Here is a 15,470-nt window from a genome sequence, read left to right on the forward strand (position 1 = left end):
TTTATTGTGAAGGTGTTTTTGTTGACAGGCCCAACTCCATACCAAGAGTTCTATGGACCCCGCCCCCCCCTATCTTAAGTGCTTGACAATCGGGTTATCTCTCTTCTTCTGGGTGTGGTTGTTGAGTTCCATTTACAGAAGAAATCACTTTATCCCTTTGGTGCCTTTCCATTATACAGTTCTAGCACTACTCGGCTCTATAATACTCAGTTTGGTACCATTACCATAGTATAACACCTCAATGTGGGTGGGGTTGTCATTGCATAAAACAGTCGTGCTGTTGTTTTATATGTGACACAAACTAGTGACAATACTAGTGTACTGAATCATTAGAATCGATTAATTAAATTATTAGTTTTGTACTCTGTTTGACAGTCACTGAACTAAAATACAGCTGAATGGGTTGCCAACCGTTTACTTTGCAAGCACTGACAGGCGTTTATAATATTTTCCCTGGAGTTGCTCCTCAGATGCATGCACAAACGAGAGCAATGTATTCATTATGCACATCCATTGTAAGATGAAAGTTCCACTGGTAATGAATTGTCTTTGTTTTTTTTTTCTTAGTTTAATGCATTAATTAGGTTAGTAAAGCCATAGCATCAGTTGAGTCATCTCAGCAGCTCCCAGGTTTTGCCTGCTTTGTAAAGACAGATGTGACAGATGTGCAACCACACAAAGGCCTTGGTTACACCTCTTCTTCATTCAAAACCCTTACCCTCTCTCAAGTAGCCATTGTTCAGCAGCAAATATGTTTGCTCCTACTCTAAACTGTTGCACACATTTTGAATCCTCTCCATGCAGTCAGGCTTATATGAATATGAACATTCTGCTATAATGCCAGATATGGAAATACACATGTGAACTATTTGGGAGGAAGAACTGGGGTTTGAAGGAAAGGTTCCAAAAACCTGAAGATAATGCTTAATTATAGTAAAAAACTATTTGGCCTTACACCACAACAATAATATTTTTTTATCTACAATGATTGCTACTAAACTGTATGTTCCTTTTTGCTGCCAGTGTTTATTATTTTCCCAACATACAGTAATGGTCTTGAGATGTCGTTGTCATCTGTTAATGATTGTAGCACACACTAATCATTCAACACCACTACAGATTCTAGACTTCTCATTCTATTTAGAGTTTTTGTGTTTTTAGATGCTTATGAGTGTTATTTTCTTCAGGTGTGCACAAGTTGTGAGGACAATGCCGGAACCATAGGCTTCTGTGTTGAGTGTGGAGAATGGCTGTGTCAGACGTGTGTGGAGGCCCACCAAAGGGTCAAAATTACCAAGGACCACAAGATTCGAACGAAGGAGGATGCGGATGCTTCCACAGGTAAGATGTGACCCTCAAACTTGAGAACAAACTAAGATTAAAGTAAAAGCTGCAAATGCCTGAACAGGACAAACCTGTGTTTGATGCACTGGGAATGTGGTGCTGCATAAGATGTTGTTGCCATGGTAACAGTGCTGCAGAATCTTGTTAGTTAGATGGTACCTCTAGCTGGGTGGACTATGCAGTTATTTTTTTTCTTTCTGTTTGCAAAATTGGGCATAACCATGACGACTTTAACACAACTTGCTTTGTTGTTGTGCGTTTACAGAGTCTGTTGGAACGTCAGGACAGAGGCCTGTGTTCTGCCCCATCCATAAGCAGGAGACGCTGAAGCTTTACTGCGAGACCTGTGACACCTTAACCTGCAGGGACTGCCAGCTGCTCGAGCACAAGGAGCACAGGTAATTAAGTCTGAGTAACTCAGAGGTCTCCAACATTTTTCTTTGTGCGCAGCCTTTCCAAAATGTGTGAAAGCTGTTACTGAGAGCTACTCAAGTGCCGTCTTCTATCCTTTCGGCTTCTCCCTTTAGTATAGTAACATGTATTTACACTGCTTATTTCAAACAACCAACTGAATAAGCTTGTTTTGCTCAATTATTGTATCAAAACATTGAAAAAAAAATTAACTGCATGTTCATGTTATATTCCTGTATTGTTTAGAACATTCTTAACACCCTGTAAAGCGTTTCTCTTCTGCACACATCATATACCATTTAATTCAAGTCTCTCAAGGGGCATTTTGAGTTATTTGGAGATTCTGAAAGTGTGGTTTCTAAGCTTTCCAGCAATGTCCAACACATAACAAAATGGAATAAAAACAGTTCCTCTTCAGTGTTCAGTTCAGGATTTATTAGGCATGTCTACAAATATGGCTCCATGACATACAGGAGCCATTGCTAGGATAGCACCTTAAACACTAGACAACCATGGGCACCCTTTATTAGCAGTTTGCCTGTTCGCTGTGAGTACTTCCACCAGCTCTTACACTATGCCATCTGGCTGAAATGCCTTTGTCCTGAAAATGAGACTTACCTCGTTATAAAAATACACATAAAAGCTCTGCTACTTTATTTAAAATTCCTACAGATGAGGAAATGAAGTAGAGAAGAAAAACAGAAAGAGGAGCAGCCTCTTGCTGTGAGGCTGCAGGTGTTGCTGATAGAGGGAGATAAAGGGTGGAGGACTGCTGCTAAACTAACCCTGTTTATGTGCAATGTGTGCAAATGCCACTTCTCTACATGTTACCAGAGTGTTTACATTAATATTCTGTACAAACACAGACGAACCACGACTTTCGCAGACTCTGGTCCCCACTTGAGTGGGTAGACCAGAATAGTGTGTGAAAACAACTGTAGTGGCCACACCCCTACTGTCTCAGAGCAGAGATCAACAAATGTATTTATTTATGTATGCATGTATGCATGTATGTATGTATGTATGTATGTATGTATGTATGTATGTATGTATGTATGTGTATGTATGTATGCATGTATGCATGTATGCATGCATGCATGCATGCATTGTTATTATGTATTTATTTAGCCTTTATTTAGCCAGGAAGGTCTTCTAGGGAGTCCTGGTCAAGATAGCAGCACAAATGGTACAAATAGTTATGGACACAAAACAATTTCAGATATAAAAGTCACAACAAAATATAAAAGCTAATATGAACTCAGTTCATATTAGTCATGAAAGAAACTGTTGTTAGTTTACAGTTCACTGTAAACTAACAACAGTTTCTTTCATGACGATCCATAAAACGCCTTTAGAGGTGTTTAAAAAAAGGCAGTGTCTGTAGTGGAATTATTTTTTGCAGCTCATTCCATGTCCATGGTGCTTAGAAGGAGAAAGCAGTTTTACTGAATTTTGAGTTAATTCTAGGATCATTTAGTAGAAGTTGAGTGTTCGACCTGTGGTTGCTGATGCAGTATGATAAGAGGCTAGAAATATACAGAGAAATGCATTTATGATTTAAAACCTAATTTTAAACACTGAGCAACTTTTTCACCCACATTTGGCAAGGTGGTTAATAACACAATTTTTCGGTGGGTTGAGAAAGAGACGAGAGATATTTTTATCACTTTACAGGGACTTTAAAATGTGGATTTGAAACACATCAAATTATCATTGTATTCAAGTTTAAATTGACCTTGTTAATGAATCATTCACGCTAATGCTGAAATACATATAATACATATTTATTTATAATAAAAAAAACCTGTCCATGTCACTTCTCTTTAACATCTATTGACATGAATGTGTTGTATGCATTCAGTCATTAAGATGACTGCATTTTTTAGATACTAAGAGAAGTATATGCTGGAGTTTGTCCACTTAGATTTACTCTTCATTCATTTAAATGTGCTGTCAGGCTTGTTCTGAACTTTGATCTCATGACATTCATGTCAACAAAGCCTGCTTCATGAGGGTATGTTGACCCAAACAAAGCAGACATTTTAGCAGCAGACTTGTATGTTTTAGTTGAAACACTGAACAATTCAGCAATTTGTCCTAATGTCTCACTAATGTGCACATCCATTAAGGGGCTGGCAAATAATGTCACACAGGGCTTAAGTTTAATTAAAGTCATTGAGTCTGTCTGCAAACCTGTACAAGATTGGACAACTAATCCCATTATTCGTGTATCTTTGACACTTTATCAGCCTCTGCATGGATTTCAAACATCTTTGCAACTCAGGGAGCGCTCTAAATGTTTTTTTCTCACGAAATGCCTTAATAGCACGGATCATATCTCAAATTCTTGTCTTTACCTTGTAGTTGCATGTTCAAGTTGTTAATTTTCTCAATTACATCTGCCAGGAGAGCAAGATCAAGTAGCCACTCCCGGTTTATAATCTGTCCTCCTCCCTTGTTTTTATAAACCTTGATGTCACCCAGCAAGGAAAGAAAGTGCAGTAGTATCTTATCTCTCCCGTGTGGAGAAAGAGATCTCGGTATTCCACAGAACATCCCTCCATGAAAAACCTGTTGGCTACATTTTCATATGAAAACGCCGGCTCTGTGTTTTAATCTGGATAGGCAGAAACAGAGACCATAATGTAGTTGCATTCATTTCCTAATTTGTTCTGATCAGCCAGAAAATCTGAATTGACAATCGCTTTCATTTTCATCTTACTTTTCACTGTTGTTTCTTGTTAGTAGTACTTTTTAAAACGAAGTAAACAGCAGACGAGAATATCTGCTTCCTGTTGACACCGATACATGCATGCTCAGGGTATGTGAATGATCACGTACACTGTACGATATTTTCAGGTGTGATAGTGTGTATCTAGATTACTATGGTGCCTATGCGAAACGCTTGTCTGTTATCTGATTGCTAATATTTGAAAAGTGTGGTGGTAGTATGGATGTAGCCTCTGTTTCTTGACCATGAAACAGTTAAGGATGATTATTACTGGTGAAATGACAATGACTTCTGATTGTATCTGATCATGTATTACAGGTATTGCAATTTTAAGTAGAAGTGCTGGGTGGAACTGAAAGTGAACACTTCTTTTCCACAATTAAGCCCATAAATATTGCCTTTTTCCAGTATCACATAAATCTTCTACATGAGACCACAAGATGAAGTTGTTTCATTTAAGATGCTTGATTCTTTTGTACAAGTAGTGAAAAATGTTACATTACTATATGAATGATCAAGAGTTAGATAAAGAGAAACATTCATATAGTATTCATATAGTAATGTAACATTTCAGTGGTTATGTCTCCCAGAAACAATGAAAATGTGTAACATATTTGGAAAATCCTATTGTTTGTTGAAAATAATTCATGACTAAGAGCGTTAACCCTCTGCTCTCAGGTACCAGTTCTTGGAGGAAGCTTTCCAGAACCAGAAAGGCATCATTGAGACCAGCATAGCCAAGCTGCAGGAAAAGAAAAACTACGTTCATTTCTGTGTCTCTCATGTGCAAAACAGGTGGGAGGACTTTTTAAAATTGATTGAAATTTATTGATACAGTTTTTGTTTTTAGTACCACTGGCTGACAAATGCTGGCAGCATCGTCTCTTAATGAACTGACTGTTTTCTTTCGTTTCCCAGATTAAAAGAGCTGAATGAGACACATAAGAAAGTGGAGCATGAAATCAAAATAGCAGTATTTACCCTTATAAATGAGATCAACAAGAAGGGCAAGTCTTTGCTGCAGCAGTTGGAGGTAAGAGAATATTAAATTATGTAAGGCAATCTAGCTGAAAACCTTTAAGTCCTACAATGGTACTTTAAAAAGACAATTGGTACGTCGTCTGTAATTATAGTAACATGCATATATGAGGGCATAGCCTGTGCCTGTAGACTTTCTGTAACTGCATCAAAACGTGCTAATGATTTTCTTCTTAACCACCATTAATAGCAGAATTTTATTAGTTTAATTACAATTAATCCAAATTTTAAAATGTTTTTAAATTATATTAATTCGCAACTTACATAAGTCCATATTACCAATGTATCCCAGTGTGTCCTGATGGGAAGATTATGATTTGTAATTTGAAATGTTCATGTAATATGTAACATTTGAAAATTTGCGTAAACATATGCAAACTGTCTAAACGGTCATCAAAAAGGACATTTGCCTTTAACTGTACTCGCACACTTCCATGATGGATGTTGATGTTAGATATGGCTAATGTTAGACATCATCCATCAGTTATGCTAATTCTCATTAATTTCCTCTTTGTTATGCCTCCTGCTTTTCATCTACTGCTGTGGTTTTCGTTTTCCTGCCTTCACTGGAACCAGTTGATATTATGGCCAGGGTGGACAGGATTAGAAATGAGCATATTCGAGAGACGGCTCCAGTTGAATGGTTTGGAGATAAAGTGAGGGAGGCAAGGTTGAGGCGGTCATGTGCAGAGGAGGGATAGTGATTATATTAGACAAAGGATGTTGAAGAGAAAGCTGCCTGGCAGGAGGAAAAGAGGGAAGACCACAGAGAAAGACACAAGGGATGGGGCAAGATGAAGACAGATGATCCACTGTGGCGACCCCTAAAAGGAGGAGCTGAATTAAGAAGATTGTGCTCTTATCTGTTTGTCTATATGTATTTTTCTTTACCACAACCTATATCTCCTGCTCTAATAACCCAGACTCTCTGCTGGTATCATTTAATTGTCATCTAATCTATCTCCAGGCATATGCTAATAACATTCTTATACTGTAGCTTGACTGGACATTTATTTATTTGAATTTCATGCATGGATTAATTGTTTGGGTTCTTTCAGTAGTTCCTTAACCAAAATAATCTCCTTTTTTGTCTAGGGTGTAACCAAAGAGCGCAGTATGAGGCTTGTGGCTCAGCATAAGGATACAACTCAGCTGGCTCAACAGATCCACCATGTGCTCAAATTTTGCCATTGGGCGATTACAACTGGCAGCAGCACGGCACTGCTTTACAGCAAGAGGCTGGTATGTGTCACTTCAGCATTCTTGTTTGCATAAGTAGTGATTGAAGTTGTATCAGCTTAAGATGTAGCATTAAAGACTACATCCATTCTATATTTTCATTTAAAAATGTAAATTTTAGATTTAAAAAAAAAAAAAAAAAAATGAAATCTAGACAAGCATTTCCCTTCCGTATCCAGGGTTATCCACATCATCAATCAGGTACTAGGGTTGTCACATGTCGTCTTTATGTCACGTGATTCAGTGGAGGCGGAAGTCAACAGCTTCAAGGCAAACTGCCCAACTTCATTTCTGATATTATTTGGAAGAAAAAGAAGTCTGTCAATATTGTCAGTAGGAACAGTGTGGCTCTCTTTTTATTGACACTATTAACCACAGATGAGAACAGGGATGCCTCTGACAGACTTGGATATTTATGAGCCAGCTTACAGAGATGAGAGGAGAGTGGTCTCCCTCATGTAGACTTGTATCTCCAAAGTGTTTTCACTGCTACTGTCACATTATATGGTAGGAAACCTTACGCATGCCCTTTGCTGGATCCTAACGGGCACTCCTTAAAAGGCTCTATGATCTAAATGAATATGAAATAATTATTAAATTTGAAAAATGGTGAAATGTAGATGTGGCACAAACAAGGGATAATGGATTTAACTACTTAATCACAATGCATATGGCAAATAAGATACAGTACCTTTTTATTATGGGATTGTGCAGTAATGAATGCTTTCTAAAGTTTACAGATGAGCCTTTTTTGTGTTCTTGTAAAGCTAGGCTTACTAACCAAACAACACCTCCATCTTTATGTGCATGTACAGATCCTGTTCCAGCTTCGCCAGCTCTTTAAAGCTAGACTGGAGCCAGCACCTCAGGCCAATGGAGTTGTTCGTTTCTTCTGTGACCCAACCTTCTGGGCCAAAAATGTGTTGAACCTTGGTGAGAACACAAACTGTAGAAATGCAAATGTCTTTGAATGACTGACAAATAAGGTTTGTAGAGGGTGGTTCAAATCGGTGTTGCCATTTTTTTTTTTTACTACTGCCTTTCATTTCAGACAAAACTACAGTTGCAACCAATTGGGTGAACCAACAGGCATATTTGAAATTTTTCTAAAACATTACACTTATTAAAGTTAGAGAGGACAGTTTTTGATGAAGGAGGCAGTTGAAATGATCAGATGAAGTTTCAGGTTGGTTGTATGAATGTGTAGGAAGAAGAAAGTTTTAAGTGTGCTCATACAGTTGTGTGTGTGTGTATATGTGGTTATGTGCTTCCCTGTGTGTAGTGTAATCGACTCATCTGAATTAGCTGTGTGTGCCTTACCTGCAGTTAGTGGTTGATATAGCAATGACGCCTCAGCCAAACTACTCACTCAATTTCTTCACTATGTGTGCCACAAGGCTTGGCCTAAGATCCTGGATTTGTGAAGATAGAATAAAAACTGGCAGGTTTAAAGGAGGAGGGGACTTTTGTGTTATGGCCATGAGTGGGAGAGTTCAGTTTATATTGTGCTCTAGAAGCTGGATGGTACTTCTCACTCAGTCGCAGTTCAAATTCTGTAAGTCACTGTAATCACATTGTGTGAAACTAGATACACACCAATGTAAACTTCTTGAATAGGCTAAACATTCCATTAATTTTTTAAAGTGTAACAAAAAAATCTGTAAAAACCGTGAAATGACTACGTTGAACAATGCAGAAAGAGTCAATTCATTTTATCAGAGAAAAATGTGCAAAAAAAACGTTGTTTGGACTATATGAAATGTTACAAGTAACAATGTCCAAATTAAGTTGAATGTTTTGCAGTTTAATGCAAATTCCTATGTTGAAGCATGTTAATAGTTATTCTGTTTCTCGACCATTTTCTTCCAACTGTAGGTAATTTGGTAATTGAGAAACCACCTCCACCTGCTCAACCACCTAATACAATGGTCGGAGGACAGCCTATTCCACCAGGCCAGGGTCATCCTGGTAAACATCCAGGACAGATAAACCTGGCCCAACTCCGGTTGCAGCACATGCAGCAAGCAGCCTATGCACAGAAGCAGCAACATCAACATCATCATCATCAGCAGCAACATCATCATCAGCAGCAGCAGCAGCAGCAACAACAACAACAGCAGCAGCAGCAGCAACACCAACAACAACAACAACAACAACAACAACAGCAACAGCAGCAGCAGCACCATCACCAACAGCAGATCCAGCAGCAGATGCGTATTGCCTCCCAAATGTCTCAGCAGCACCCCAGACAGGCTGGCCCACCCTTGGTTCAGCAGCAGGTAGTGAAAACACTCGCCAATAAATGCACCGCTGTAGAAAAGAATGATGGGCTGATAACTGCATTGACTCGTCATGCCTTTTTCCCAGCAGACATTTTAACATTCACAGCAGGGAAAGCACAGATGCTGCTGATAAACATTAATGACAGCTCTCTTCAGACTTGGTAATTTCATCTATTATTTACACCTGTGTCTCTTCTACACGGGTGTAAATAGGCCTATTAAATATTATTCTTTTTTTCCAGGCTGTCACATGCTTCTTTGACAATTATCATCATAATATTAATTTAAATTTCTAGAACGTTACCTGTTATGTAGTCATTTGTTTAGTTTTAGATTAGATTTCCTTCAGAGCTGAGAGTTCTACAAGATGGAGGATTTGTCTAAGCAAGATAAGTCTTATTGATTCAGGAGCAATGTGAGATTGTAGGGAAAGACTTCCTATTACTTAATCTTCCTATGATATGAAAAGAAAAATATGACCATCATGGATTGTTTACACGAACAGGGGTGGTTTTAAAACAACGTTTGTTTTTTTCAGTTTGTTTTTGGACTGACAGCTGACAATTTTTTTTATTTTTTAACATAATCTTTTTTTTATATTTTTCTGAATTCCTCCTTACACTGTACTTGTGTATGCACATATGTTTTAACTAGCCTCCAAGGCTCATCAGCATGCAGCAGCTATCAAGAGGGCCTGGGGGTATGAATGGTGGACCAGGGGCCCCAATATACCCTTCCCCCCAACACATGCGTCTACCTGGCCCTTCACAGGTCCGGATGCCCACCGCTCAGCCCAGGCTCAATGGACAGCAGTATTCACCCATGATGCAGCCTCACATGCAGAGACAGGTCAGTACAACCTCCCTGTTCTTCCAGTATGGAAATACTGTAGCTACTGTCATTTTGACTGCATTATAAGAACTGTTTATATATGCTGCACAAATGTGGGAAATATGTTGAACCCAAAATGTCACTAATTGCTTGTTAGCAGGTTCTGTATAGATACACAAGTTGAGGTCTGAAGTAGCTAAAGAGCCAAAAGCCTGATGTATGCTCCATTGCTGGACCCTTTTAAATTTCAGAAGTAAAATAAAGTAGAATTTTCTTGTGTTACAGACATCCATCATATTTTGTGGTTCAGTGTGATCGGTGTCTCCGTTATGTTGAAGTTTCATCTTCAACTGTCAAAAAAAACTAATTTCTTCTCTGTTGCTCTCTTGTGTGCTTCAACCAGTGCACACCGTTCCGTGTGCTAAGTTGTCTTCAATAAAAGTACATTTGTCTTTTCCTTCCCAATTATATCATGAAATTAAATTCTATCCATTTCCAAAACAAAAAGCATCACGGATACAGTGTACATACAAATAAACAAGCTGACACAAGGATGAACTCATCAGGATGAAGGATGGAGGATATGTGTGGATTGTTGTGATAGAGAACATCTGAAAACACTTATCAATAGTGTCAAGCAATGAAGTATAAACCAGGCTTAACTTAGAGAAACATAGTAAAACATAGTAATAGAAGTATATTGTTTAATAGAAGTATATTGTTTAAGGATCCTAAAGGCAGTTTTTTTGGGTTTACTTTGAAGATTATTTTAGCTTTTTTATTAATTAGTATTGTAGGAATTCGGGAACAACCAGGCTTTATAACAAGTTATAAAGTTGTGTAAGAGGTACAAAACATTTCATTGTTTTCAGCCTCAGGAAGCTGTTTTTTTACAGATACACGCAAAACAAAAAAATGCTACCTGCTCCGCTCAATACCCAACAACAAAGAGACAATCCAGTGATAACTGATGAACAGAGTGAAGTATTTTACAGCACAACAAATCACATCTTAGTAATTGTGTAGACGAAAGAGAAAAGGCTGGCCTTACATTGTGGCCATTCCATTTTCGTTATGGCAGGGTTCTTACAAATATGCATTTAAACATGATATTAGCACTTAGCACTGCTTCACCATGTATCTATAAATAAAATATGTTAAATTAAATCTGTATAGTATGAAAATGTAAATTCATTGCCTGCATGTAAGACTAGGAAAGAAAACCCTCCACTATACCCAGCCCCCTTTTCTTTGTGTCCAGATGACTTTAGAATCTGAGATGAGCCACCAAAGGTTTCGTTTCTTACTACAATCAGGGGTTTGGCACCTTTTTTCCTACTTTGTCATTTGTGTGTCTTGTGCAGCATGAGTTGTCACCCAAATGCATGATCATGCAGCCCTGTTGTTATCACAAGAAATTTGTTTTTAAACTTAGAGACTGACCTGCCTCATTGATCCTGCCCCCACTTCTTTCCTTTCTTCTCTTTTCTGTCTGTCCTTCCCTAATTTCCATGGCCATTTCCTCCTACATCTGTCTATCACTCTTTTTCTGTACAGCATTCCAACCCGGGGCATGCAGGCCCTTTCCCAGTGGCGTCCCTTCATAATGCCAACCCCACAAGTCCCACCAGTGCCAGTATGGCCGGCGCCCACACTCATCGTGGGCCTGCCAGCCCCATCATTGGTCCCATCGAGCTTATCCCCTCCGTCACCAACCCTGAGAACCTGCCCTGCCTACCTGAGATCCCGCCCATTCAGGTGTGCACATTCTTACCAATCAGATCTCAGCTGCCAGTTTTATTTTATCAATGAGTATTTAAATTGCAATGAAATGTCGACACTTGTAATTATTGTTAATTCTAAATTGAGTTTAAGTGTCCTTAAACATATAAATGTGTAAACCAGCATGAAAAATACCAGGAGCCAGGAATGGAATCATTAATTTTTTTTATTGTTTTTTCTACTAGAACATTTCATTCCCATGAAAATGGCTTGTTAGTTCTACTGTTTATCATGAATAACCAAACATTTTGAGACAAAGAATGTTTTAAACCATGCATACTATTCAGTGAATCAGTAAAATATATGTAGATTAATACAATTTTCTTAAAAAGCATTTTGAAAAAGAAAAACAGTGATTTTTTTTAAGCTTAATGTGTACACTATTTGTCTGTTCCTATTTTATTTTTCTCACTATCTTAGAAGTTTTTATTCAATCATAAATTCCCTTTGACTATTCTGACATTTTCCTCATCCCTGTATTTGTCTTGGTTAGCTGGAGGATGCAGGTTCAAGCAACCTTGGACACCTCCTTTCACGCTACATCACTGCCAGCACACAGCAACATCTGGGCTCAATAGACATGAATCCCTCACCTGGACTGTCCACACACTCGCCAGGATCGTCAGGTAAATGCCCTTTACCTGACGATGCCCTTTACCTGCTCTCTGTTCAAATGTTATATTCATTCTGTCTTTTCTGCTTCCTCAAGATGATTTATCCCAATCGTTTGTTTTATCTGTTGTTGTTTTTTAAGTGCTCTGTTTCAACACAAAAGACATACAATTAAAATGGTTAAACCTGTGAACCATTCCCAAATAATACTTTTGAAATGCCATATGACATGTCAAGTAACCTCTGGGGAGAAATTGACCTGAACAAGAGGAAATGATCAATGCAGCTTTATCAAGTCTCTGCTGTCCTGTCTCCAGGTCTTTCCAATGCCCACACACCAGCACGACCTTCGAGCACATCCAGCACAGGCAGTAGAGGCAGGTAAGGAACATTTCAGTAGCAACACACCCAATAATCAAAGTTGTTTTTCCACAGTGAGCTTGTAAAAGATTAATGTGTCATTAATGTTAAATTTGCTGAACATTTTACGATTTACATCTCACACCAATGCTAACATTTTAACACAGTCATTTATACAAATGGGAACACTGTTCCGCTTCTATTCTTTTACCCAATGGGACCTTCCTAGCCTAAAGACAAAGTAATGGCATTTATTTATCTAAGGAATGACCTTAGGGCCATATGTCTTCTAGCAAATTTTCTGTAGGTCATGACAGTGAATGGGAGGTTGCATATCATATTGCTGCTCTTCTAGATGCTGTTCCAAAGGTCAGCTTCATGTTCAGTCATTTCTCAGGACATAAAACAGTATCCTCATTTTGGTTGGATGAGTTTTATTGTGTTGGACATGGGGTTAGATTGGTGCTCTGTAATTTCTTTTAAAGAAAAGATTGTGCTAAAGGAGGTAGAGCCTGTACCTCCAGGAAAAAAGTAATATGTTTATAATCTTCTCTTATCAACTTCATGTTGACATGCCAATGTCAAGTTTATGAAAACATGTGTATTAAGGAAAAAATGTTTGTCACCTAATAAGTCACCAAATACCCTAATAAAAACATGTCAGCATGTCAATGCAGTGTTGATTTTCGCTGTTAAAGGTTGTATTTACTTTTATGCTACTTTGCTATTTATTTGTCACTTCATTTTTGATATGTCAGCAGTCTTATTGAACCCAGAGAGATTATTATTATAATAACAATTGTGTGCTTTTTTTGGTTTTGTTAATATGTCTAAATATATTTGATTGATGATTATTGCTTTCCCTGTGATTTCAATCCATCCAAGCTGTAGCTCTGCTGGGAGGGCAGTACAAGGAAGTGGAGCTGCTGCAGATCAGGTGAAGGTGAAACAGGAGCCAGGTACAGACAATAGCTACAGCTGTCCATCTTCATCTGTCAAATCAGAGCGTGGCACAGATGCTGGGAGGAGTGCCTGCATGGTATGAATACTGTTGTTCTTCATCCATTGTTTTTGAAACAAGCAACAATTTTTGTGAATATGGCAATGCCCTAACAAGGATAACTTTGCACTATATTGTTCTTGTTGTCAACTTATATCATGATATGGCTCACCACAGTGTATATTTGTGTCATCTATGATATTGAACATCATCTCTGAAGCTGCAAGACCAGTTTTGAGTGTGCACTTGAAAAAAACTAAAATCAATTAATCTTTTTTTTTTCCCCATAATAGACAAATGACCTTTGTAGTGCCTGTACTTGCCAAAAGACAATGTTTGAATATTCATTAATCCACATCATAGTATTGCTTTGTGCTTTATGGGGAATCTCTCCTTCAAAAAGCTTCTTCTGGTCTAATTGATTGACATTAGCAAATGTCTGTGAAAATAAGAAAAGAAAAAAGTTTATTATGATTATTATATGATTATTCTGCCATATGAAAATGACGCTAATATTTCTGTGTATGTGTGTGTTTTTACAGATGAGCAATCCTGAGAACAGTTCCCTCTCTGCATTAGGAGCTATAGGCCAAGATGCCCTCAGGTCTGTAGCTGACCGCATCAAAGCAGAACCCCAGTCTGAGACGACGTGTTCTGGACTAAACGGCTCCAATGCAGCCAAATCATCTTCTACTGGTACCACTTTGACCTCCACTACCTCATCATCCATAGAGAACAGCAGCACGACTGGTCCTCCCCTCACTAATGGAAACTTAGGGAGGGGGACAGAGGTGCACAAGAGCTCAGTGTCTACTGGTACAGGCAATCCTGCTGGGAAAGAGGATGACCCCAATGAAGACTGGTGTGCTGTTTGTATTAATGGTGGTGACCTGCTGTGCTGTGACCGGTGTCCCAAAGTGTTTCACATGAAATGCCACGTACCCACCATAAAAATCTTCCCAAAGTAAGTGGACAGCACAACAACAGTGATGCCTCGCTCATAGAACTAGTCATAGTGCAGGCTTTGTTCTAAAATGTCTGTCGACGCATGCCTTTCTCACATATAACATATATGAGATGATGGTTTATTTTTACCATAAGTGACACTCTGTTGTCACTGTGATTTCACAGTCATTGAAGTCATTGTTGGCAGCTTGACAACACACATCAGTGATTGACTAAACGCACTAGGGCTGAAACAATTTACTTCATTAAGCAGTTATTAAACAATTACTGGATTAATAGTCAATAATTTAGATAATTGATCAATTAGTTTGAGTGCTTTAACAAAAAAAAATTAAAACAAACATTAAATCTTTTCTCCATATAACAAAGATATAATTAAAAGTGAATCATTTTGGTTTGGGACAAAACAAAACATTTGAGAATATCCTAATTTCCACATTTGAAAAACATGTTTCAACAATTTTCAACATTTTCTAACATTTTGTGGACCAAACGATTAATTGACAAAATAATTCACAGATCATTTATTAATAATAATAATAATAATAACAGATTATGAAAATATTTGTTGGTTGCAGCCCCAATGCGAATCTTCTATGTTATCCAAAACATTTGTTTTGTCTGATAGTTGAAGATGCACATGAAATTAAAAGGTAAAGAAAACAGTTTTTAACACAATTTTAATTTATAAAATTCTTATTTCTCAGGGGTGATTTCCTCTGCACTTTTTGCCGGAGTCTCTCAAGCCCTGAGATAGAGTACTGTGATGACAGCCAGAAAATTAGAGGAGAGCAGTCCCTGAATCCTGAAGATCAGAGGGTCAGTAACATCCAAAACATCCCCTGAGGACCTCTTCATGTTTTGTATGAGACGG

At 38.1% G+C, this 15,470-nt stretch overlaps 1 protein-coding gene across 4 annotated transcripts in view; it reads left to right on the plus strand.

Moving 5' to 3' along the window:
• trim33 (tripartite motif containing 33) overlaps positions 1 to 15,470 on the plus strand; it is a 32,915-nt gene that overhangs the window by 9,732 nt on the left and 7,713 nt on the right. For 2 of the 4 annotated variants that reach the window (XM_058642696.1, XM_058642697.1), the window contains exons 3-17: positions 1,188 to 1,341; positions 1,610 to 1,742; positions 5,165 to 5,281; positions 5,405 to 5,519; positions 6,620 to 6,766; positions 7,579 to 7,696; positions 8,639 to 9,042; positions 9,700 to 9,894; positions 11,138 to 11,194; positions 11,434 to 11,634; positions 12,152 to 12,284; positions 12,588 to 12,651; positions 13,516 to 13,669; positions 14,173 to 14,594; positions 15,304 to 15,415. In XM_058642696.1, coding sequence (XP_058498679.1) covers positions 1,188 to 1,341; positions 1,610 to 1,742; positions 5,165 to 5,281; positions 5,405 to 5,519; positions 6,620 to 6,766; positions 7,579 to 7,696; positions 8,639 to 9,042; positions 9,700 to 9,894; positions 11,138 to 11,194; positions 11,434 to 11,634; positions 12,152 to 12,284; positions 12,588 to 12,651; positions 13,516 to 13,669; positions 14,173 to 14,594; positions 15,304 to 15,415 — 2,526 coding nt within the window. The remainder of the gene's footprint in view (positions 1 to 1,187; positions 1,342 to 1,609; positions 1,743 to 5,164; positions 5,282 to 5,404; positions 5,520 to 6,619; positions 6,767 to 7,578; positions 7,697 to 8,638; positions 9,043 to 9,699; positions 9,895 to 11,137; positions 11,195 to 11,433; positions 11,635 to 12,151; positions 12,285 to 12,587; positions 12,652 to 13,515; positions 13,670 to 14,172; positions 14,595 to 15,303; positions 15,416 to 15,470) is intronic. The other 2 variants (XM_058642698.1, XM_058642699.1) reach the window with 1 other exon arrangement.

This window comes from Solea solea, chromosome 11, assembly GCF_958295425.1.
Source record: "Solea solea chromosome 11, fSolSol10.1, whole genome shotgun sequence".
Taxonomy (NCBI): Eukaryota; Metazoa; Chordata; class Actinopteri; order Pleuronectiformes; family Soleidae; genus Solea; species Solea solea.